Source organism: Parus major, chromosome 27 (assembly GCF_001522545.3).
Source record: "Parus major isolate Abel chromosome 27, Parus_major1.1, whole genome shotgun sequence".
Lineage (NCBI taxonomy): Eukaryota > Metazoa > Chordata > Aves > Passeriformes > Paridae > Parus > Parus major.
In genome coordinates, this window is record NC_031796.1 from 2,817,267 (window position 1) to 2,841,989 (window position 24,723).

The 24,723-nt window shown below is 53.1% G+C and overlaps 1 protein-coding gene across 1 annotated transcript; it reads right to left on the reverse strand.

Annotated features, from left to right (window-relative positions):
- Window positions 1–3,419: 3,419 nt before the first annotated feature.
- On the reverse strand, window positions 3,420–24,723 carry EFTUD2 (elongation factor Tu GTP binding domain containing 2). Its single transcript, XM_015651414.3, has 28 exons — window positions 24,677–24,723; window positions 24,416–24,521; window positions 23,571–23,736; window positions 23,065–23,143; window positions 20,863–20,938; window positions 20,274–20,339; window positions 19,965–20,000; window positions 19,101–19,191; window positions 18,224–18,306; window positions 17,584–17,750; window positions 16,449–16,573; window positions 14,803–14,866; window positions 14,368–14,458; window positions 13,437–13,572; window positions 13,035–13,162; window positions 11,815–12,008; window positions 11,556–11,667; window positions 11,170–11,310; window positions 10,633–10,734; window positions 10,069–10,151; window positions 8,370–8,456; window positions 7,997–8,123; window positions 7,442–7,529; window positions 6,980–7,098; window positions 6,485–6,579; window positions 5,574–5,727; window positions 4,543–4,650; window positions 3,420–3,984 (listed from the first exon to the last, which is right to left on the reverse strand). Exons 2-28 carry the CDS (start codon window positions 24,518–24,520, stop codon window positions 3,889–3,891), a joined length of 2,919 nt encoding a protein of 972 aa, XP_015506900.1. The 5' UTR covers window position 24,521; window positions 24,677–24,723; the 3' UTR covers window positions 3,420–3,888.

Below are 24,723 nucleotides of genomic sequence, written 5' to 3' on the forward strand. Positions count from 1 at the left end.
GGACACGGGACTGGGGTCGGGAGGGGGACAGGGACACGGGACTGGGGTCAGGGTGGGGACACAGCAGGGGACAGGGACAAGGACACAGAGCAGGGTCAGGATGGGGACAGCAGCAGCGTGGCCATAGGGAGAAGGACACGGAGCAGGACAAGAACAGGGAAGAACACGGACAGGGCTGTGGACAAGGACACCACAAACAAGGTGGGGACAGGGACACTGGGAGCAGAATAGGGACAGGAGCGGAATAGAATGAGAGCAAGATGGGATGGGATGAGGACAGGGACTGGAGCAAGGTGGGGATGTGGAGACCAAAACAGGATGGAATGAGGGCATCAGGAGCAGGACAGGGAGGATGACACAGAGTAGGACAGTGATGGGGACAGTGGGAACAGGGCTGTGGATGGAGACCGGGACCAGTGGAAGCAAGAAGGGGACAAAGATGCTCGGAGGGGGATGGGGACATTAAGTGTGGGAAAAATATGGAGGCACTGGCAAAAAAATGGGTGATGGAGCAAGATGGGGAGAGCAGGATGAGAACAGGGATGTGGGGAGCTGGACAAGGACTGGGACAGGGTGTGATGGGGGCATCAAGAGCAGGAGAATCGGGAAGCAGGATAGGGACATGTCACAGAGACATGGAGAGCAGGACAAGAATGGGAACACTGGGAGCAGGGCTGTGGACAGAGACAGCAGGAGCAGGATGGGGACACTGGGACAGGTGGGGGGATGGGGGTATATGGAGCAGAATGGGAATGAGGGCATCAGGAACAGGGACATGGAACACAGGACAGGGACAGGGTGGGGACAAGGGACACCAAGAGCAGGATGGAGGTCTGGAACAGGGATGAGAACACTGGGAGCAGGATGGGGAGAGGGACATGGGGCAGCAGGACAGGTACACCAGGAGTAGGATGGGGACATCAGGAGCAGGGTGGAAACCAGGGACACTGGGAGCAGTACAGGGATAAGAGAAGGGTGGGATGGGGAAATCAGAAGCAGGACAGGGACACAGGTGCTGAAAGCAGGATGAGGTCAGGGACACAGGGAGCAGGACAGTGATGGGGACAGTAGAAACAGGATGAACAGCAGGGGCAGGATGGGGGCAATGGGACCAAGAAGGGGAGAAGGACACTGGATTGGGACATAGGGAGTAGGAAAATTATGGAGGGACTGGGAGCAGAATGGGTGCTGGGGACAATAGGAGCAAGATAGGAATGGAGAGAGCAGGAGCAGGGTGGGAGCAGGGACATTGAGAAGCAGGACAGGGACTGGGGGAGGATGGAGGCAGGGAGACCAAAGCAGGGTGGGATGGGGAATCAGGAGCAGGAGAGGCACAAGGACACAGGAGCAGGTGGGGACAGTGGGATGACAGGCATGAGGACAGTAGAAGCAGGATTGCAGTCAGGGTCCCGGGGAGAAGGATGGAGACAGGGACACGGCACAGGGTGGGGGCATAAGGAGATGGCTGCCCAAGGTGCTGTGTCCTGTGGGGACCCCCCATGTCCCTGAGCATGGGAACAAACAGAGACAACTGGGGGGGACAGCACAGGGTTACTCATTGTGATCTCGCAGGGTATGTCCCAGAGCTGAGCCCTGACCAACTTGTGTCATGGATGGAGCCCCCGGCGCCCCAGTGCGTGATTCCACGTGCCCCAGTTTACCTGCACCACTGCTCAGGCAGGCACTTCCCTTGTGACCTCCTGCACCAGCACAGATCCATTGTGTGGGGAAATTCCAGCTGTGCAGCAGGGGCTGGGGTCAGGGTCCATCCACACAGCCCCGCTCCCAGGGCAGAGCGGTTTCCGTGGAAAATCCCCAGCTCCCGTTCGCAGGGCCAGGTTTGCGGCTGTCGGCCCCGCTGCGGGTCAGCGTTTTCCAGCTGCTGGGAAGGGCCTGCGTGAGAACCGGCTCCTTCCCACGCCTGCCCGGCCGCATCCCCCTGCCCTCTCCCGGGGTGCCGGGCGGGGCGATGCCCGCATCCGCAGGGACCCGCTGGGCATCGCAGCCTCGGGGTTCTGCTCTCCGAAGGCAGGTGCGACTGGCACCGATGCCATCATCCACGGGTGTCCCCAGAGCCCCGTTATCCAGCCCTGGAGAGCCCGCGGCTGGGGTGATGGATGTCTTCTTCCTCTTAGAGCAGCCAAGCACGTGGCTCCGGGGCCATCCCCGAGCCCTGGGACGTGCAGTGCAGCACCGAGCCCCGGACACTGATCCTGCTGCAGCCCTGGCAGAAGCATCCCAGGATTTGCTCCAGAAGACGCCTGGCCTGGTCTCTGGGGGCTGTTTGGTGCTGGGCTGTACTGGGAGGTGATTAGCTCCCCCAGCATGGCCATGGGGTGCCAGGTTGTATTCTGTTTGCATCAAGCCAGGATTGAGCCCCACTTTCCCCCAGGAGAGAGGGGGAACACACCATCAGTGAGGCCACGGTGCCAGGGTGGATGTGGGAGGTGAGGGGGACCCTCCTGGCACTGCCCAGCAGGAAAAGCTGAGCCTGGTGATAGGGCTGGAGCCCCAGGACCGCATCCCTGGGAAAGATGAGGCTGCTGGGGGGGCCAGAGCCCGGCACGGTGCACCTTTCTGCTGGGCAATGGAGTGGGGCAGCAGCAGGGCCTGGGGTGTGATGCCGATGTCTGACAGGAAATCCTTCCCCTCCCTGGTTTTGATGCTCCACTGGCCTGAATTACTCCCACAACATCCAGTTTCCACAGAGATCCAGCACCTGGTGGGATGGCTGGGTGTGCTTTCCCATGGATGCTTCCTATCCCGTGCTTATGTCAGCCCAGTGCCTCCCAGTTCCCACCAGCAGCTGGCAGGATTTAGGAACAGGAGGTTTTCCTCAGTTTTACCCTCTGCTGTCTCAGTTTTACCTGTGCTGGTGCCCCAGGGCCATCTGAAGCCCCTCCAAGCACAGGGATGCTCTGGGACAGGCTCCCAGGGGTGTTGCTGGGATGAACAAGGGCCAGGGCCAAACTTGGCACGGCAGCATCAGGGCAGGGCCAGGCCAGCTCAGGCTGGGGACAGCCAGGGGACAGGGAGGGCAGGAATGTCCCCATGAGATGTAAATCAGCCCTGGTTCCACAGCACATACTTAGGACAGCAGTGGGGCAGAGTTCAGAGACAGAGCAGGGGAATGGAGAGGGAGTCCCAAAAACCACTGAGAGGATGAGCAGCTGATGAAACCCCTGAAAGCTCGACAAGATTGAGCAAGTAAAGAAATAAAAGACCTGGGCTGGCTGGTCCATTCACAACCACAGAGTTGAGTGGGAGAGCTGGAAGTGCTTGGGAGTGGTACAGTGCTGAGGCCAGGGGGAACTGGGGCTGAGGATGGGAGAAATCCTGACAGGACTGGAAGCGCTGGGAAAGCAGAGCCTCCCCCAGCACTGCCATGTCTGGGCACAATCAGACTAAGGCCAGCCTGGGAGTTTGTACTAAATGTTTACAAGGGTTCAAAAAAGGGGTACAAAAAGGTCAATGCCACACTCATCTCTCCTCCTGGGGCAGCTGGTAAAGCACTGCCCCCCCAGCATCCCCCCTTTCTCAGCTGCCTGAAATGCTTGACACAGTTGAAGCCCAGTCTTCAGGTATCCATACTGGCACTGCTCAGCTCCGTGTGCTGGAGGAGCCTATCCAAAGGGAAAACCTCACTGGAGACAACAGCAGCTGGAAACTAACAATACAAAATGCATCAGGGCTCTGGGTCTGGGCTGCTCCGTATGGAGAATGCCCACAGTTGGTCCATGGAGACTCCTACAGCCATGGGAGTGACCTGAGGAGCAGCTCCCTGCCTGCCCTGAGCCTCCAGGAGCCAGGGCTGAGCAAGCAGGGATAGGGAAGGACCAGCAGGTTCCAGCCAGGGCTCGGGTCAGCCCCCATGCCAGGGCAGCAGGTTCACATGGGGTAGTTGAGAACGACGTCTTGCTTGGCCAGTTCCAGCAACATGGGGTCGTCGAAGAACTTGCTGATGCTCACGTCCTCACTGAGGCCCTGCAGGGTAACACAGCCAGGGTTATTCCCCACACAGCCACTGCCCGGAGAGCCCACTGAAAAGACCTTGAGTCCCACAGGAAGAGAAATTCTCAGCCTCCAAAAAAGGCATGAGGTGCTCCTCTGCAGTTTGAAGGCATCTAACACCCCTCAGGAACCGGCAAACACGTGGTTTCTGCTGCTGAGCACATCTACCAGCTCATTGCCCCCCACAGGGGAGCTTGATTCCTCTGCAGCCCCCAAAGCCCCTCAGTCCAGCTCACTATGCCAGCATGGAAACCAGTTCCTGCTGTTTCTGCTGGACCAGGGGACCAGGCCACTGAGGGGTCAGAGGGGCTGGGGAGGGAGCAGGGCTCAGCAGAGGCCACAGGATCCTGTTTTGGGCTGGAGTCCCTGATGGGACCGACAGGCTCTGACAGCACAGGGGAAGTCCTGGGGCACAAAGGACATCAGACCACTCTGGGAACACAGAGGGGATGTGGCACACCCAAGGGACACCACTGCAACAGCTCAGCTGCTGGGACAGAGGGACACCACAGGGATTTGTCCCAGACATACCTTCCTACGCCTGGTCTTGATCATGAACTCCCTGGCGAGGTGCGGGGCTGGCTGCGGCTCCAGCGGCCGGATGACGATGCTCTTGTCCAAGGGGTCACCAGGCACAATCTGAAACACAGGGCCAGGATGTGAGTGTGATGTTGGGGCTGGTTCAACCTCCTGGGGATCCCAACTGCAACAGGAAACATCCCTGGCTCCCACAGACACCCCAACATCCTGTCTGCTCTCGTGGCATGAAAACTCACGTCACTGCTGGTGATGATGCCTGTGAGAAGTCAGTAATAGAGTGCTGAAAACTCAAGCCAAGGACATGTCCCAAGGACAGGTCCCTTCCCCAGGGAGTACTGCAAGACCCCAAAACACCTCCTAACAGAACAACCCATGAAAGTCCTGGTCAGCACAACCCCCTCCACAAACCAGGCATGCTTATTGTTTCAGAGCTGAGCCTTGGGCTTCAAAACATCAACCTTGAGGCCAGGGCTCAGACTGCAGCTGCTGCTCTCATGGAGCTGTACCCCAAACCACTGTGCACCTCACAGCTGTGGCTCCCACAGGACCTGATCTGCCCCAAACACAGAAATGGCAAGGGAACAGTGTTTTGTCCCAACCTTTGCTCCCTACAGGTTTAAAACACCACCTCTGAGAGGCAAAGCTGAAGTGTGGCACAGATCAAAGTTCCTAAGGCAGATCACTGAGTCCGAGCACACCAACACTTCTTCTGCCCAGGCTGCAGAGCATGAATTGGACCCAACCAGGTTCCCTCTTCCCAGGGGATGTCCTCTTCCCAGGCACTGCAGGACCCTGACACTCAGCTAGCAGCAGCTCCCAGGGCTCACAAGGACTGGGAGTGATGGGACTTGGAACAAAGCCCTGGCAGACATGGAACAGCTGGTGCACAAAGCCTCCCCACGATCCTCTGAGAATGTTCTCCAGAGCTTTCCTGCTCTGTTGGAGCTGTGGCACTTAGAGCACCTACCTGGTGCCTGATCCTACCTGTCCCTCTTCCCCATCTCCCCAGGGCATGGACTCACCTGCCAGTGGTGGAAGACAGAGAGAGAGAAGGCTTGTCCTTGTGTGTGGGTCCTCAAGTCTGTCTCAAACCCAAAGGAATCAATGGCTGGGATGAAGGCTTTGATGGTGTACAGGGGAGAGCCTGGGATCGGAGCATCCTGTGTCACATGGCCCCTGTAAATGTGTGAAAGGATCAGCACTCCTGTGTGTCACAGGATCATGGACTGGTCTGTCTGGGAAGGGACCTTCAACCCCACGGTTCTACCCTCTCTACCATGGGCAGGGACACCTCCCACTATCCCAGGTTACTCCAAGTCATGTCCAACCTGGCCTTGGACACTTCCAGGGATGGGGCAACCACAGTTCCTCTGGGCAACCTGTGCCAGGGCCTCTCCACCCTCACAGCCAAGAATTTCTTTCCAATATCCCATCTAACCCTGTTCTTTGGCAGTGGAAAACCATTCCTCCTTGTCCTGGCACCCCAGGCCCATGTCCAGCTCTCTTGGAGCCCCTTTGGGCATTAGAAGGGGCTCTCAGTTTTCCCAGGAGCCTTCTCTTCTCCAGGCTGAACCATCCCAGATCTCCCAACCCATTTTTACAGGGAAGTCACTCCAGCCCCCTGAGCATCTTCCCAGCCTCTGGAGCCACTGAAGGAGGTCCCAGTCCTTCCTGTGCTGGGGCCCCAGGGCTGAGCTTTTTACATTCTCCTCTCTGACACTCAGGAAGAACCAGGCACAACCCAAAGGCTGTGTGTGATCCTGAACATCCCTGCCCGCACTGCTCGGGGCCAGGATCAGTCACGAAGCTTCCAACTGTCACTTCATGCAGACTTCACCCTCTGCACCAGTGCCAGAACTGTGGAATTCTCCAACAGCCAGATCCCAACACTGCTGCTTTGCAAACCCCCACTGCTGGCAGTGAAGCAGCTCACCTGCGCCGGGCCAGCACCGTGTACACGGCAGACACGCAGTCGGCAGGAGCCTGAACCTCCACGAAGTAGTAGGGCTCCATCAGGCGAGGGGTGGCCTGTGAGGGGACAGGGATATGAGCCACTGAGCCTCCCACAGCACCAGCACAGCTCAAGTTCTCTGGTCAAACCCAGTGCCTGATGAGATTACAGGGTTCCTGCTGCCCCATGGCTGCCCAAACCAACATCACAAACACTGAAAGGACCTTTTCTCCCTCTGGGCATGAGTCACACGCCTCCCTCTCCCCCATGCCCACCCTTCCCAGCAAGCCCAGCGGGAGCAAGAAGGGGAGAGCGAGCAGATGCACACCAGCTTCCATCCAGGCTGGAACGTGGGCCTGTAGGATTTGTGTGCCAGCCACAAGGGCACTGCAGACATGGATGGGTGATTGAGCTGCCGTGCACCCACATCCCCAGGGCAGGTGTGTGGGGCTCAGCCCAGCACACAGAAACCCTCACCATGAGGAAGGCGGAGTACACGACCCTGCGGGCCGTGGGGATGATCTGCCCTCCACCCCGGTGCAAGGGCTCCTGAGCAATCACCGCGTCCAGGATCTTGAACTTCACATTGCGGATCACTGCCAAGGGAGAAATGACAGCCAGTGACCCCAGGGGACGTTCTCTGCCAGCACCAACCACATCCCCAAATGCCCAAACGCCCAGAGCCACCAGCAGTTCTCCTAAATTTAATTCCAGCAGGGAATGCATGACCACGTCATAACCCTGCATATCACAGAACCATGGAATGATTCGGGTTGGAAGTAGCCTTAGAGCTGATCCAGTCCGACTCCTTGCCATGGGCAGGGACACCTTCCACTAGACCAGGCTGCTCCAAGCCCTGCCCAGCCTGGAACACCTGAATGCTTAGAGATGGAAGAGTTTAATCAATTTCATTATCTCAATTTCCCCTCAAGTCCTTACATTCATCACAGAGGGGCCCTTCCCTGGTCCCCCACTGGAAGCCCTGCACGATGCTGTCCTTCACCGAGCCCAGCAGAGACTTGTCTACCTAGAGACAGACAGACAGACAGACAGACAGCTTCAGAGACTATGCCTCATCACACCCAGTGCTTATGTAACACCCAGTGCTTAAAAGCTGTTTCCAAAAGAGCAGCAGTGTCCCCCTGTACCCCCAGTGTCCACCCCTCCCTCTCACAGCTCAAGAGCATCAGCACTATATAATTTCTAGAACACTATAAATTAAGAGTCCATGTTTTGGTGATCCTGAAAGGCAAGGACATTAGTTGCAAATTTTGGCAAGCTGAGGACATTGGCCCAAACAGCAACACCTGAAAAATAATAAGTGACCTGGTAACCAGTGTAGGATCATTGTGAGGAAAGTGCAGCAGGTCTGAGCTGTGGCAAACAATCAGCACCCCCAAAGGCACCAGGGTCTTGCTGAAAGTTCTGGGAGGAGTGGGCACCTCCTGGCACCATGGGACAAAGGTCTCACTGAAGAGTGGCCCCACTCCTCACCTCTGAGGGCAGTGTGTCATCCACCAGGATGTTTGGGCCAGTGGCGTCTGGCCCAAAGGCCCAGATGGAACGGGCAGCCAGCAAATCCCAGTCGTATTTGGTCTGGAAGAATTCACCCAGCTTCTTTCTGATAGAGAGAAAGGGAAGAAGCTTTAGGAAACAAGAATCTGACTTGCACTCATGATGTGTTTACAACCCTGCTCCCTACAGGTACAAAACAATCTCAGCCAGAGATGCTCATGGACTGGCTGGCAGGAAAACCAAACCAGGATCCCTGCCTAGAGGCTGCTGCCTGTGCACCCTGCAGATCCCAGCATTCCCTTTTCCCCAGTTATTTTACTTCCAGTTGGATTCCTGCTCTCCCAGATCATACCTGTTCCATGTTATCTGCACCACTTCGTTCTCAATGTCCTCTGCCAGTCCCTTCTCCAGGGGCTCAGCAATCATTGTGATCTTGTTCCTGGGGAGGGACAGACACCATCAGCCACAGTGATGGAAATGGGAGGAACTGAGGGGACCACAGGGACTGACAGCCCTGCACTGCAAGAAAGACATGGAGGGGCTGGGATGTGTCCAGGGAAGGGAAAGGAACTGGGGAAGGGTCTGGAGCACCAGGAGCAGCTGAGGGAGCTGGGGGAACCAGCCTGGAGGCTCGGGGGGACCTTCTGGCTCTGCCCAACCCCCTGACAGGAGGGCACAGCCGGGGGTGGAGGACAGACTGCTCCCAGGGAACAAAGGACAGGATGAGAGGAAGCGGCCTCAAGTTGAGCCAGAGGAGGTTTAGGTGAGATATTAGTGAAAATTTCTACACAGAAAAGGTTGTAAAGGCCTGGCACAGCTGCCCAGGGCAGTGGTGGACTCATCATCCCTGGAACTGTTCATAAAACATGTGGATGTGTAGACAGTGTTTACACTTGTAAACATGGTTTAGTGGTGAACATGGCAGTGCTGCTGGGTTGACAGCTGGACTTTTTTAGGGTCTTTTCCAATCTTAATAACTCCACAGTTGTGTGATTCTGACTGTGCCCAGCTTGGATGCAGTTGGGTTGATGAAGCCACCTGCATCCACTGCTATTCCTGTGTCCTTGTGAACACAGCCCAAGTGCTCAGCTACTGCTCCCTGAAGGAGGCAGCTGAGGGACAGTGTGGCTCCAGCCCTCCTGTCCCACATCCAGCCCCTGTCCAAGGCCGCAGGAGGGAGCCCATGGGCCAGGCCAAGTGCCTCTGGGAGCTGTCTGATAGACCAAATGCTGCCTCAGACAACCCCCAGTGCCTGAAATCTGTCCCCAGCACAGGTCATTCCATGTGCCCAGGTCAAAGCCTGACCTAAGACTGGGAACAACCTGGTCTGGTGGAAAATGTCTCTGCCCACAAGAGGGCTTGGAGCTGGATTGTCTTCAAGGTTACTTCCAACCCAAACCAGCCTGTGATTCTGTGAAGACTGGAACCTCTCTGTTTCCAGAAATAAGGCTGCCAAACATACGAGATTGTCTCAGAATAAAGGAAGGCAAGAAGAACCAGAAACCACAGGGGAGCCAACTTCAGCAGATTGTGATTTCTCTGAGAATTCAGGTATGAGAACACCCCATGCACACAGATCTCTCCCCCATGTTCCCTCCCAGGCCTCCCTCTTCCAATCACATGCACTGTGAGGTGCTGGAGGAGGGAGATGAGAGCAGGAAGGCTCCAGGGTATCACCATGAAGAACAAATCCAGGATTACATATGGATAAGAGAAGACATAGCTCTTGCTCAGGAAATTGTTGGGGGAGTTACTGAAGGCAGCACTGGGCTCTTTGGCACCTGCTCCAGGATCCCAGAACACCTCTCAGAGCTGCTGAGAAGGTGTGACACTTATGGAAAAACGAGGATGTGGATCTGTCTTTATTCCCTCCATTCTCAGAGCTCCTACACAGCACAGAACATCCTTGGGATTCTGGTGTGTTCCTGAGGAGTTCAGGTCAATTCATGCCTCATGTGCCACTTGGTGAACAGCCAGTGGGAACAGCCCCCATGGAGGGGATGGACCCTCCCTCTGCCCCCTCCCATGCCCAGCTTGCCCATGGCCCTTACTTCTTGTTGGGTGTCTCAGCAAAACACTTCAGGGAGGATGTTTCTACCACTGTCTCACAGAATGTCACCACTGGATCAGCCACCTAAAAGAACAAAAGATTTGTAACATTACCAGTATTTTTTTGTTTGTAAAAAGACTGTTTGAAAGCTCTGAACACCTACAAGTTAAAACTGGTTCAACTGGCAGTGTTTTAACCAAGGTTGTGCATGAAGCACTGAGGCTTTCAAATGAGACAGAAAAATTTAAATCCAATTCCAGGTATGAAAAATTCTGCTCAATTTATTTATTTGATGCTAGCCAGGCAATGGCTGAAGCCCAGGGGAAAGCTGGAATATGTAAAACTCCTCTCCAAGCCAAAGTGCAGTCTCTCAGTCCCACTGGTGTGACAGTCAGGCTGTAAGAGGCACTTTTATACCCTAACAGCCTTTTTTCCTTTACTTTTACAGGAATGTGACAAAATCCATGCTGTATGTTCAGGTAAGTTCTTTTTCTCATCCTTCTGAGAGAGGAACCAAACCTGTCCAGGGTTTCCAGAGGGGGAAATCCCTCTCTCATTGCCTCACCTTGATGTCAATCTCTGAATACATCTTGCGCAGATCGTGCATCACACAGTCCAGGTACAGCTCTCCTGTTCCCAGGATCACGTGCTCCCCAGACTCCTCCACCTGGAACAGAGGACAGGGATTCAGCTGGCAGCCCCCTGCTCACAGCTCCTGCCTTCCAGGCTCCTACTCAAGCCTGAGGAAGGATCAGCCTGAAATACACTTGTTAAGAGTCAGAACACCCCACAGCCTTTTCCAGGAGGAAGTGCTGCTGGGCTCTGCAGAAAGCTGCTTCCCTGGCACAGCAGGGTGTGTGTTTTTCTGCTGAATTTACACTTTTCTGCTATTTCTACATAATACATGAGATCAACCAGAACAGCATGAAAAGACCCAAAACAAACATAACAACCTAAGGGAACAAACCTGATTATTCTGAAGATCAGCCCAGAGGTTGCCCCCAGCACTGGCTGGAAACAGCCACACACACACAAATCACAGAACACTTAAGGCTGGAAGGGACCTATGGAAATCCTGTAACCCAACTGCCCCCAGCAGTACCTTAGTTGTAAGTGAGGGGTAGCTCTTGTTGACTTTGCGGAGACCATCCAACATTTTGGGGAGCTCTGAGGGGTTGACTGGCTCCACAGCTATTTTGATAACAGATGTGGTGTTGAACTTCAAGGGACGGAAGATCTGAGCCTGGAAACAGAGAGGACAAAGAGCTGGAACTGCATCCCTACACGTCCTCAGGGTTAAACACAGCATGTGAAGCTCTTCTCTTTCCCTCAGTGGCTCTTGTGCCTTGGCACCATGTCAGACAGGGATTCTTTAGCCTCACCATGGGAGCAAACAGGGATTCTTTAACCCCACCAGGTGAGTCTTTGGGCTGTATCCCACCACTCTGCTCCCCTGGAAGGCTGAGCAGCGCCAGCCAGGCACGGTACCTCCTCATTGCCCCGAGGCTCCGTCACAGTCGCTGTCTTCACTATGGGCTGGTCCACACCCTCGATCAGCACCCAGTTGCCAGCAGGCACCCTGTTAACCTCAATGTGATACCTGAAAGGCAGGAGAGCACCACTGCAGCCTCAGACCTTCCAGCACCTTCCTTCTCCCTCTCTCTGGCAGCTTTCCCTCCCTCCCAGTCCCTCACCTGACTCCAGGTGACTCCCCTCCCAACGAGGGCATTGCCAGAGCTTTCTGTACCTTGCAACTGAGATCCAGAGGCGTCCAACGGTGCAGATCTGGGAATCCTCCTCATCTTCCAGGGTATAGTTCTCCCCAAGGACCTTCACAGGCTGCCCAGCGTGGATGGTGCCACTGAGCACCCTGCCAAAGGCGTGGAACTGGACACCATCATCAGTGCTGTACATTTTGGTTGTGTGACACATCAAGGGACCCTTCCCGTGACATAAAGAGACAGAAATGAGCTTCTTTCAAAACACAGTCAAGAAACAGACACAGACCTGGCAAGACTAGACTTTGATGATCCTTGTGGATCTCTTCCAACTCAGAATATTCTATGTTGTGGATAAAAGGGATTAATGGGCTGGAATTTAGAAATAATGGTTTTGATTTGCCAAGTCCTTCAGTTCCTGCCATTGGAAGCCCTACATCTCCTTGCCCTGTATGGAAAGCCCTGGAATGACTGTGGTGGACTCTTCTGGAGCTCCTGTCCTTACTCTTGTAGAGCAGCAAATGATGGCTGGGACAAAGCCACGAGAAAAAAATGTCACCTGCTGTCCTGCAAACCTGCTCAGGGCAGAGCACCTGAGCCCCCCAGGATCACAGCTTCCAGTGCCACAAGGTGACTCCACACCGGCGATGTGGTGACAGTCACCATTGTGGAGTTTTATGTGGATAATCACAACTCATTAAAAAAAGAGATTAACTTTCTCTGCAGACATCAAAGCCAAAGTCACAGGCAAATTTCTCACTCAGCTGCTGGCGTTGGTGGCTCCAGACAACTCCAAATGACAGCTCAGTGCAAGCTGTTGGAGGAGGAAGGGTTTGCAGGGCTGGGAGAGGAAAGGTGCTGACTAACTAACACAGGGTTATTTTTATCAGCACCATGCAGTTTTTTAGAGTTTGGAGAGAGAATCAAACTTCAAGGAAAAGGGACAAAAAGACTGCAAAAGGACACAAATCCACCCTGCAGCTCCCACATGCTCTGGAGTCCTGACCTAGTCCTGCTCTTCTCTGAACACTGTGAAACAATTCCCTCTCTCCAGGGCTGCCCTGGCAGGCAGCTGAAGCTCCTTGGAGTGAAGAGATTTGTTCCAGTGTCGGATGAGAAGCTAAAGAGTGCTGCAAGTCAAATCTGTGCAGAGAGCTGGCTGGGAGGCAGCTGCCCTGGCAGGGCAGGGGGAGCAGAGCCTGTTTGCCTTGGTTTTGCACACTCAGAACAAACACAGGAGTTTCCTTACGTCAGGGTCGCACTCGCTCATGGCCTCCCCCAGGTCGGAGTCGACACCGCCGGTGTAGGTGTGCTCAATTTTTGTCTTGGCCCCCACTTTTGGGGAGGGAATGTGCTGCACACACATGTCCACAAAGCCTGGAAAAGGAAGACTTGGTGAGGACAGGGTTAACCAGTGTGGAGGAAAGAAACAGACTTGATAAACACAAGGTAAAGCCATGGTGACTGCAGCAGGGGAGAGGTGAGCAGTGTCTCAGGCTGTCCCGTGGGCTGGTGGGGTCATAGTTTAGATTTGGGAAATTGAGCAGGATCTGTGCAAGTTAGCACTCCTTGGCCAAAATATAACCCTCAACTCTTGGTGTGAGGTACTGGGGATATAAGGATCGTGGAGGGGAAGATAAACAATTTGTACCTGTGAACTCCCCAAAGAACTTCTTGCAGACGAGCCGCAGGAGGGGCCGGATGTTCAGTTTCAATTCCTCTTTGGTCAGGTGGATGCCAAGTTCATCCAGAGTCCTGGGCAGGGTCGTGTCCACATCCCCCACCACCTGCAAGACAACAAGTCTCACTCTCAGGTTCACTGTGGGGGTCCCAGCCAGGAACTCCCCTGTGCAGCATCACACACCAGCCACCACCCGCAGGGCTCTGGACCTGCACTGGTTCAGAGCTCACACAAGAGGCAGATGGGTCAGATCATAGATTCATGGAATCATTATAGCTGGAAAAAACTCTCTCAGATCATTGAGACCAACCATTCTCTCAGCACTGCCAAGGCCACCACTAAATCATGTTAGTCCCTAGGTGTCACATTTACTTGGCTTTTAAACCTGTCCAGGCACGGTGACTCCACCACTGCCCTGGGCAGCTGTGGCAGGGCTGTACAACCCTTTGGGGGAAGAAATGTTCCCTGATCTCTAAGCTAAACCTGTCCCTGCACAACCTGAGGCCACTTCCTCTCCTCCTGTCCCTGTTCCCTTGGAGCAGAGCCCGACCCTCCCACCAGCTGCCCCCTCCTGTCAGCGAGTTGTAGAATGCAAGAAGGTCCCCCCTGAGCCTCCTGTTCTCCAGGCTGAGCCTCACCCCCTCAACTCCTCCTCATCTGACTTGTACTCCAAATCTTTACTCCACATCCAAGCACTGTCACTTGGCTGCTATCAGAGCAAGGATTGTTCTATTCACTGTAAATACAGCTCTGCATTTGCAAGAAATAATGAATACTCTGCACCCCCTGTGCAGATCCCACTGCAGAATGGGACAGGACCAGACCCACCAGCCACCACCCAGTGCCCAGCCCCAGCTGCTCCTGTCTGGAGTCGTGGGAGAGAGAATGACCCATCACAGACCTGAGCCAAGATCTTGTACAGGGGCTCCAGAATGAACTCCACAAAGCTGCGCTGGGAACTGCTCGTCGGGGCCTTTTTGGTGAACTTGCGGCTGTTGGGAGTCCAGAGAGGTGAGGAGCAAGAACTGCAGCCTGCCAGCACCCCTACACAGCCTCTGCTCCTCCCAGCTGCTCCTCTTCTCCCTCCCAAACCCCTGGGAAGCTCTCAGGGACACATGGGCCAGGTTTACTCCAAATGAAGGCCAGAGGAGCCTCTCTGCTCCTGCTCGTGGGATTCAGGAGGACCACGGGGATTCACATTAGGCAGGAGACCCAGATATATTCCACCACAGGATCATGGGATTAGGAATGACCTTGGGTGGTCATCTAGTCCACATTTTACAGAGAAAGGAGGTAAAAACCCATAAAGCAACAAACATTTGAAGAGGGTTCTTACGTCTTTGGGTTGAAGTAGATGTCGCCCCAAAGCCTCTTTGCAAACTCCTGGTAATTGATGTCTCCTAAAGGAAAAAGCACATTAAAAAGTCTCTCAGATGTCACTACTTTTCTCTCAGCTTAGGAATCTTTATTTTTTGGCTTTTAAAACAAGCCTGAGGATTCAATTTAATGAACTCATGCTGATGAGTGAATGCCTCATCCCAATTCTGAGTGAAAGATTAAGCGCTATCCTGGGGAGAACAGGCAGAGATGAGCAGCAAGAGGCCACTGGGGATGTCCCCAGCAGCCCAGGGACACTGCAGTTCACAGACTGACTTCCCTGGAACACTCCAGCCCTCTGCTCCCCACGGGGTCAGCGCTGAGGAGTGCTGCAGGAACACAACCACATCTGCTGCACTTCACAGTCCAGCTGTGACTGCTGCTGCAGTGCCAAGGTGCTGGAATGGCCTCCTCCCCTCGACCCTGCAGGCTCAGCACCAGCATTTTCTGCCCTGCTGAACATCTCCAGGTTCCTTTCTCTTTCTCAGGAAGCAAACAGCTAAACACCCAGTGCTGAAGGTCCAGTGCAGTGCTGGCTGTCATGGTGAATTTACAAATACCAGGATAGGATGAGAACCTACAGCAGGTTCCAAACAAGCTTTTGCTGTGGGCAGATGTGTGAGCACAAGGAATTTCCTGGTGGCTGCAGTCTGGACACTGGTGCTGCTCTAACTCCTGTTAGCTGACATGTGGTGGCTGCACATACAATTCCTGGTGATTTGAATCCACCATTCCCAATTCAAATCACCCATTCAGCTCCTGCCTTCTCCACCTGGTTGGCATCTCCTGCCAGCTGTGCTGTCCTCAGCCCCCAATGAGGGGTCTCACCCCAGCAGGCTCTGAGTTAATGCTGTGACACTCGGGGAGTTCATTTATTGCTCCAAACTCTCAGAACATGTGACAGTCCTGACACCATCAGTCCCTGACCTCTGCAACTTCATCCTCCCTCAGGCCAAGTTCTCTGCAAGAGCTGGCCCAGCTGCTTTACAACCTCCTTCTTCCCCTGCTCTTGGCTCCTACAGATCCCCAAATTCCCCAGTGGGGGACTTCAAAAACCTGGCCTGTGCAGCTGCTAATGCCAGCACAGAGCCCGCTGCTCCACGCGGCAGATTGCCTTGAGTGGGCACCTGGGGAGCAGAAAATTAAATCCAAGCCAGAAAAAGAGAGTTTCTTAAAAAAGAAAGAGGGCAAGAGTGCAAAACCTTGTGGGCAAAGCTTGTGCCCAGCTGCAGCTGAGTCTTGGACTTTTGGGAAAAGGCAGGAAGAGCTTAACTGCTTCGCTCCCGAGCTGCTGACAAGGAGCAGAACACACACACACACACACACACACACCTGCCTCCAACTGCTTGTTATTTCTGCTTAGGGTATGAAAAGAATCTTGGCTTCTGACTCAAGAAACATTTATCAGGAGAAAATATCTTGCTAAAACTGTGTTTCTGCTTTTTAACCCCCGAGGCTCAGCTGTGCAGCACCACTCAACTCTCAGCAATTTCAGAACACAAACACTGGCCATGTGCAGGGGAAGCTGAACGGCTTAGAAAACCTCCACAAGAAAGGTTGGGAAATGAGATGTTGAAGTGCACCAGGTTTCTGGCTAATCCTCACCATATGTGTCTGCATAAATCTTTGCAAAAGACCCCAGTGTGAAGCAGATGCTGTATTGAGAGCTGGAGAAACACACATTCCCCAGAAGGGGAGACAGCACGAGGTTCTCATCGGTGGAATACATGCTGAGAGGAGAAAAATAAAACCAAATCAATGTTATGAACCAAAGAAGACACTTCAACCCACTTCCCACACCCTACAGCAGTGACAGGCAAGGAGCCTGCATTGCCAAAAAGCATCTTTAAACAGGCTGCAGCTTGCTTGCCATCAGAATCTCAGGGTCAGGAACATTTTCTGCCTATAAACTTCAAAGAATTAATGCAAAGATTTAAAGATCCTAGAACTAAAAAGTTACCAACACAAATGCTTCAGATTTTTTATCTGGGCTAACTTTTCTTCCCCTAAAAAAGCAGCCAAGTTGGTCAACCAAGGAGAAGATAATACAGGGATATTATTTAATCCAAACAGGTTTAATGAGCTCACAGCCTTTCTAGGCAAGGTGAATTACCCTGCTCCCAGCTGCCTGATGCCAGCACACACTGAACAGAGACATGCCAGGGAGCCTGTGTGCAAATCCACACACACCTGAAGGGCAGAATGCTGTTACAAAATCCCTGGATGCAGAAGAACCCACAGAAACAATGCATGGCTACTAAGCTGTCCCTCCCTTTCCTGAGCAGGACTGGCAAGGAGACTGGACTGTGTCAGCATCATAATCCTTGTTTAGGAGGTGAGACAGCAAATCCTCTTTTGGTTTTGTAGCAAGTATTTAGGAGCTCTGACACATCTCAACCTCCAATTTGGGATACAACCTGGATCATTTCACTGTACTTGAAACATTTGGGAGCACAAATTCCCTGCTCTGGTCATATGTCCACTTTCTCTACTTTTTAATGGAGGAAAAAGTGAAATGGCGTGGGGGAAATGAAATCCCCTGGAGTTTGCCAAGAAGAGCCAATCCTGCTTAATTCAATGTTTTAGCTGAGATCAACTTCCAGTGGTTCTTCCTGGCCCATTTTCTATGACTCAACACATCAAGAGACAAACTGCTGAGTTTTCAGGCACATGCAGGGCTCACAGAGCCATGGGACAGGGACAGCAAGGATGAACAATGCATCACCCCAAACACCCTCACCTGATCAGACCATTAACTTCATCTACGATGTGTCTGAGTTTGTAATAAGCGTCTGTGGGAGGAAGTTTCAGCTCCAGGATGAGTCTGTCGATCTTGTTGATGCACACAGTCACTGCCAGCCTCTCCTGCACCGCATGCTTGATCAGCCTCTCCGTGTTCAGCATCACCTGCGGGCAGCAGCGAGCTCAGAGCCCCAGGAAAGCCTTCACAAAATGCTCTCTGGGGCGTGAGAGGCAACCAGTGACCCCTACTCTGCTGCTAGGCTGCAGAAAAGCCCAAGCTCAGCAACCAGCAATCAGCTAATCCTCCTGAAATTCAGAAATAGGTGCTAACCCAACCAAATTCCTTGAATCCAACCCTGTGGACATCTCTGATATAAATAACCTGCTTGGTTTTAGGTATCATTGGGATGGAGCTGCACTCAAGTCAGATAATCAGCCTACGGGCCACAGCATCACATCAGCCTGGTCACAGCAGCCAGAGGCTTGGCTGCCTCTTCACATGGAAAACACCCTCACTTCCCAAACCGTCCTCCAAAAACCCTTCACCCCAGAGAGCTGAACCCATCCCAGGCCTTCATGCTAAGGCAGGAGAACAGACTCCAGAGGGAGGGGTGCAAGCCCCAGAACACAGCACTCACCCCCTCGGCCGCATCGATGAAGAGCACGACGCCATCCGAGATGCGAAGGCCGGCTGTCACCTCGTCAGAAAAATTCACATGACCTTCAAAAGCACACAAAGGAGGGCAGTGAGAAACACAGTGAGCCCTTGTGCAGCAGCAGCACAGGTGGGAAGCTGTGGGGCTCTGCAGATTCCTCTGGTTGCTGGTAGCCAGAGAGGCAGAACAGAGATGGTTCCTCCTCAGATGGGGACCTGGCAGCAGCTGCCAGAGCTCCCCACGGGGATTTAGCCTCAGCTCTAATGCTATTTTCTGAGAATGCAACAACTTGTTTAACAGGCACTTTTCCTCACATTTGTGTTTTTCTCACAGCTCTGTACACATACTTCAGATAAAGGAGGAAGATTTCTCCTCAAAGACAACAGATGCCTCTCCCCCCAGCCTCCTCCTGTGCTCTACCCTCCCTCATCCTGAGCTGCAGCTCAGCAGGTGTGTCCCAAGACCCTCTTCCTTAAAGTTGATCTGTGATTATGTTCTCTCCACAGAAGGCCTGAGGAACTTGCTGAGTCTCACTGTGCTGCAACAAGCATAGTCCCACTGCACATGGGAAAGGAAATTCTACCTGTGCTGCTTGAGTGAAACACCTCTTCAGCCTCACCAGACCTCAATTAGGCCAGCTAATCACAAACATGAGCCTGACTTGTCCCTCCCCATGGCAGGGGGTTGGAACTAGATGGACTTTAAGGTCACTTCACCCCAAACCACCCTGGGTGATTATGGGTCAAACAACAGGAACAAACTCAACTGAAGGCTCAGGACTAGGCTGGAATCAGCTATAAAAAGTACAAAACAAAGCTAAGTGCTTCCCACAGCAGGATTTTCAGGACTGCACAATCACCTGGAGTGTCAATGATGTTGAAGAGGAAAGACTTTCCTTTGGTGTCTGGCAGAACAATCGTCACTGGGGTGCTCTTGATCCCCACCCCCCTCTGAAACACAGGAAACCAGGATAAAGCAAAAATAAACAAAAGGATCACCATGTACAGATTTAGAAGATCAAGGAAAAATCAGAAAGATGGAAAGAAACATTCATCCTGGAAGAGAGTAATAACCTCAGATCACTGAAGTACCCAGCCCATCTGTACTGGTCAGACTGGTGAGCCACCACTGCACCCTCCACATCTGATTTCAGCTGAGGAGGTACTACAGGCAGTACCTGAGACAGAATGTGGGTGTTTGTTTGTGCTTTCACCCTCTGCTGCCAACAAGTTACATCTCAAAGCACAAGATCTGATCACAGAGTATGAAACAGAACATTGAGAGGAGAAAAAATAATGCTTCAAAGGATTGTTCTGGACATGACACAAAATAACATTCCCACTCATGCCCAACCACAGGGAGTCGGAGCTAAAGAAAATAAGAAGTGTATTTATTTTGAAATATTTTTTTTTCTCATCTACCACTGCTGCAAACCCCATCCTCCTTTTTCTCTCAAAGGAAGTAAGAATTACCCCCAGACTGAGGTGACCCTGCTGTAGATTTAACATTACACAGGTTATAAAATCATGCATGAGGATGAGGGAAGGAAGTTGGATCAGGAATCTTCCTGAGGGAATCAAGAGGAGCAGATTGTTTTATTGATAAAGAAAATAAGTAAAATATGGAAGGCGCAGAAAGGCGTTAAAATGGACAAGGAAACTGCCTACAACAGCTGTGAGTAAAGCATGAGACAACTGGATAAAATCACTACAAGACCACTCACCTCCTGCTCTGTGAACAATATATCAGTGTAGCAGAGCTGCAAAGGCAAAACAAAAATCAGAGCCTCACATTTTGGTATCAGATATTCAGTTTGAAGCAGGACACAATAACTCTATAACAATATAATAACTCTACATCACTAAGGTGACCAGTAAGGTACAGAAGCAGAATTAGGACTGAGCTCTGGCTTCCCAATCCCACATTGCAGTCACTCAACCACCTTGTCCCCATGCACAGTCACCCTCCCCCCTCAGGGTGCACAAGCCACCCTGTGTTCCCCAGAGCAGGAATTTCCCAGCAGCTCACTCACATCCTGATCGTAGCGTTTCCGGATTTCTGGGTGCGTCTGTTCTATCAGGCAGTCAACAAAACACGTCTGGAAAAGAGCACAGAAAGGAGGTGCCTCCCTTCAGACAGTCACAAACACAACCCCATCTCTCCAAGGGCAGCACAGAGCATGCTGAGCAGGTTATAAAACCTACAAAAAAATCTACAAATTTCACAGGGAAACATACCAGGACAAGGGGAAATGGCCTTAAGCTGGAAGAGGGCAGGGTTAGATGGGATATTGGGAAGAAATTCTTCCCTGTGAGGGTGGGCAGGCCCTGGCACAGGGTGCCCAGAGCAGCTGGAGCTGCCCCTGGATCCCTGGCAGTGCCCAAGGCCAGGCTGGACATTGGGGCTGGAGCAGCCTGGGACAGTGGGAGGTGTCCCTGCCATGGCAGAGGTGGCATGGGGTGGGTTTTATGGTCCATTCCAACCCAAACCATCCTTGAATTCTACAAATAAGTTCATGAGCAGGAGGAGAAGAAGGTGCTGCTGCAGAGAACCAGGGGCCAGGAGGGCGGGCAAAGCAACAGACAGGTCCCCATCATTACTCCTGTATTTTGGATAGTCACCTTGCCGTGGTGCAGGTGCCCACACAGAGTCACATTCCGGATCAGCTCCGAGTTGTCCATCAGATCTGCCAGGAAACTGCAGGAACAAAACACAAAAGGCTGTTGGAGGCTTCTGCTGTGTCTAAGAAAAGCAGGTGCTGCTTTTCAGCTATACTTTCTATCCAAGGTGCCCCCTGAATCCTCGCCAAACTTTTATCCTGCCAGTGCCCTGCGGAGGAAGAATCCCACTTTCCAGATGGGGAGGACAAGAGAGTTGGAGTCCCAGACAGATGGCAGTGGGTGGGAGGATACGGAGCTGGTAAAGCTGCCAGCAATGGAATATTATTGAATATTTTTCTTCTTTTCTAGTCAGTACTGGAGCAAAAATCACATCCATGTACTCAGATGATGAAGCACTTCCACTCAAACCATGGCAGGCAGTCAGGTAAATTGTGGTGCTGGATAACAAGCACCCCACGGAGCTTTGAAAGCAGCCAGGGGCTCCACAGACCATTAATTCTGATTTTCAACTCTTAAAACAGTGACATTTCAGGGACTCAAGGAATTAAGTCTTTTTCAAATCAGCAGCTGAGCTGGGTAATGATGAGCTGGTCACTTCTGGATGGATGCTGGCCAAAAGATAATTGAGATCCTAAATTACTGCCCCTAAAAATAATGGGAGGCTATAAAACATGCAGCCACTGCCAGAGGCCTGCAGAGAATAAATGCTATCAAATAATTTCCTTTTTAAACAGATTAAATTTTCACAATAGACTTCTTAATGTAAAACATTTTGATTAAGAACTAAAAAATAAAGCAATCAATAGCAACCCCGATTAAAACCTTCCTAATTGGTCTGAAAATAAGGCTAAATGGGAAATCAATACCAAGCTTGCAGGTTTCTGGCTACATCCCACAGGGAATTTCTCTTGGCCCAACCTCACCATTTTTATCAACAAACAGGAGGAAAATGAATTAATTACAAATGGAATGAGCAGAGCACACAGGGATCAGGGAAGTGGTGGATAATGCAGAGCCCAAGTCAGGGACTGAGCAAAAGCAAGGGCTGAGAAAAACCAGCCCCAGCAGCTCTTGGGCTCTGCCCCAGCTCTGCTGAACCCCCCCAGGCACCAAGCACAGGCCTGGGAAGCTGAGGAACCCCTGAGTGAACACCAGCTGCAGGAACATCCTCTCCCCTCTGGAAAGCACAATGCTGGGTGCCAGGCAGAGGCACTGCTCACCACCAGGGAACTGCTGCTCAGCCACACCTGCTTCTGGGACCAGGAGACCTGGTACACCTGGAGATGAACATTTCAAACTGGGAAAAGCCCTGACAAGCCACAAAGTGGTGAGTGGAGAGATGAGCCCAAGGAGACTCCCACAGCTCCATCTGCTCATCCCAAAGAGAGACAACACACACACACTGCACATACAGGGACACAGACCCTCCACCCACCACAATGTGCAGACGCTGCTCCAACATCTGCTTTTTACCAGAAAAAGCAAAGGACGTTTTTTGTTTCACAGAAAAGTAGTTTGAGATATTACATCTCCAATTTTAAATGCATTTGGAAACTTTTCCAGTTGTTTTTCTCCCAGCCCTGGTATCCAAGAAGCTGCTTTGGGACACAACCAACAGACCCACCCAACACAGCAGCAGTGTCCTGCTGACTACACAGCATTTACATTCTTCCAGCAGCACAAAAATTCCCAATGGAAACTGGAATAGATGGGACCTAATCTGAGACTGGGATCAACCCAAAATGTCCAAATATGATGTGTGCTACACACTGACCATGTGGATATTTAACAGGGTGCCCAGAGAAGCTGTGGCTGCTTCATCCCTGGAAGTGTCCAAGGCCAGGCTGGACACTGGGGCTTGGGGCAACCTGGGACAGTGGAAGGTGTCCCTGCCCATGGCAGGGATGTGACTGGATGGGTTCTGTGGTCCCTTGCAATCCAAGCCATACCAAGAACATTTCCTGAGCCACAAGTTCTTGCTATGGAGATTGATCTCAGCCCTTGAGGTGAGATTCCCCTTTTGTGTCCAACCCTACCCTGTGCTGCTGGTGGGGAGGGAAAATGTCTGTGAAATGGTTTGTCCTGCACTTCCTCTTGTTTTGGGTACAGAACCTGGGAATTGGATGCTTTCAGGGCTGTACTGGGGTCAGTGAGACACCAAGCCAGAGACCCCAAATCTGCCTCCCCCAGCCCCATACTCACTCCATCTCGTAGACAGTGACAGGCAGCGTCTGCTCCATCAGGGAGAACTTCTTGGTTTTCACAGGTTTAATAATGGGCTCTGAAACAAGAGAAAGAACAACAAACTGTTCCCAGAGGCCCTGAAGCAGCAGGGTCAGGAATGGCCCCCAGGAATGGGCAGTTTTGCTGACAACCCCCCGATTTTCCAGCTGACAGATTCTCTCAGCTGTTTGTCAAAGCTGCAGGACACAGTCACTGCAGGGCCCTTCCAGCTGAACCAAAGGGATCAAAGGAGAGAATTTCAAAGCATTTACTTTTTCCTTAAACAGCTTTCCCAACCCTGCTGATTCTTGTTTTTCCAATGGTACATTTGTTTAGATTTGAAAAAAATCACAAGTGCCCAAATTTGCACACACCAGACAGAGTTTCTGAGGCTATGAGGGGACTCCAAAGGGACAGGAGAGAAGGGAATATTATTTCCCCTTTCCAAGGATCAATTAAGAGCCTTCTCCTCCCCCCCTACTCACCAGTGAGTGGCTGTGTGTCCTCCTCCTGCACGATGGTCTCCACCTCAGGCCCATAGACCTCCTCTGCTGTGGGGTAGTACTTCTTGTCCTCGTGCAGCACCACCTCCATCCCGGGGTGCTCCTCGTCGTGCTCCCCCATGTCATCGTCATCGTCATCATCCTCCAGCTGCAACCAAGGCTCACCCTCAGCCACTGTGGAGCCCCCCAAGGGGACAGGCCTGGGGTCACCCCCGAGCATGGGACCCCCAGTGCAGCCCCAGCACCCACAGAGGTGCCCTGGGAGCAGCTCCTGGAGGAGCAGCACGGCTCTTCCCACAGCACCTACATCAGGAACAGCCCCGGGACTTGCAGGGACGCCGGCACAGGCAGCGACTCACACACAGCAACCCCACACAGCACAATGCAAGAACCACAGCCGGGTAACACAACCCCCACCGCACACAGACCAGCAGGAGATGGGAAGGGGCTCCCTCTGCTCCCCCCGTGTCCGTGGGGTCTCGCTCTGCCTCTCCCCGTGCGGACCCGGCTCCCTGCGGCAGCCTCAGCTCCTCCTGAGGGACACGGACCGTGCACGGCACCGACACCAGAACCAGCCAAACCCAGCCCCAGCCGCAGGAGCTCCCACCGCGACTCCAGTGAGAACTCTGTCTTTCTCTTCACCCCAGGAACAGATTTTGTAAATTCTTTAAACACCAGAATTAAACTCCGAGCCTCGGGATTCAGACCCCAGTCTGACCAGTCTCACCAGACCCCTCAGGAGCAGCCGCGGGCCCGTCCCCGCTCAGGGTCCGGGGCAGGACGAGCCCCGCGGGCTCCGGGGGTCGCTGCCCCTCCTCCCCACTCACCTCGTCCAGGTCTTTGGACTCTCGGCCCAGCTCGTCGTCGTCATCGTCCGAGTCCAGCTCGGGCCCGATGTAGTTCCCGAACTCGTCGTACAGGTCGGTGTCCATGCTGCGGGGCGGGAGGAGGCTCGGTGGGGGTCCAGAGACCGGGCAGCGCTGACCGAACCCCCTCAGGGACCGCGGCACCGGGGAGCCCGGCCTTGCCCTGCTCCAAGTCCCGTCGCTGTCCGAGGCCCCGGCCCGGCCCCGTTCTCCCTCACCCACCCGGCTCCGCTCCCGCCGCTGCTCTCGGCGCCGCCGCTGCCGAAGGC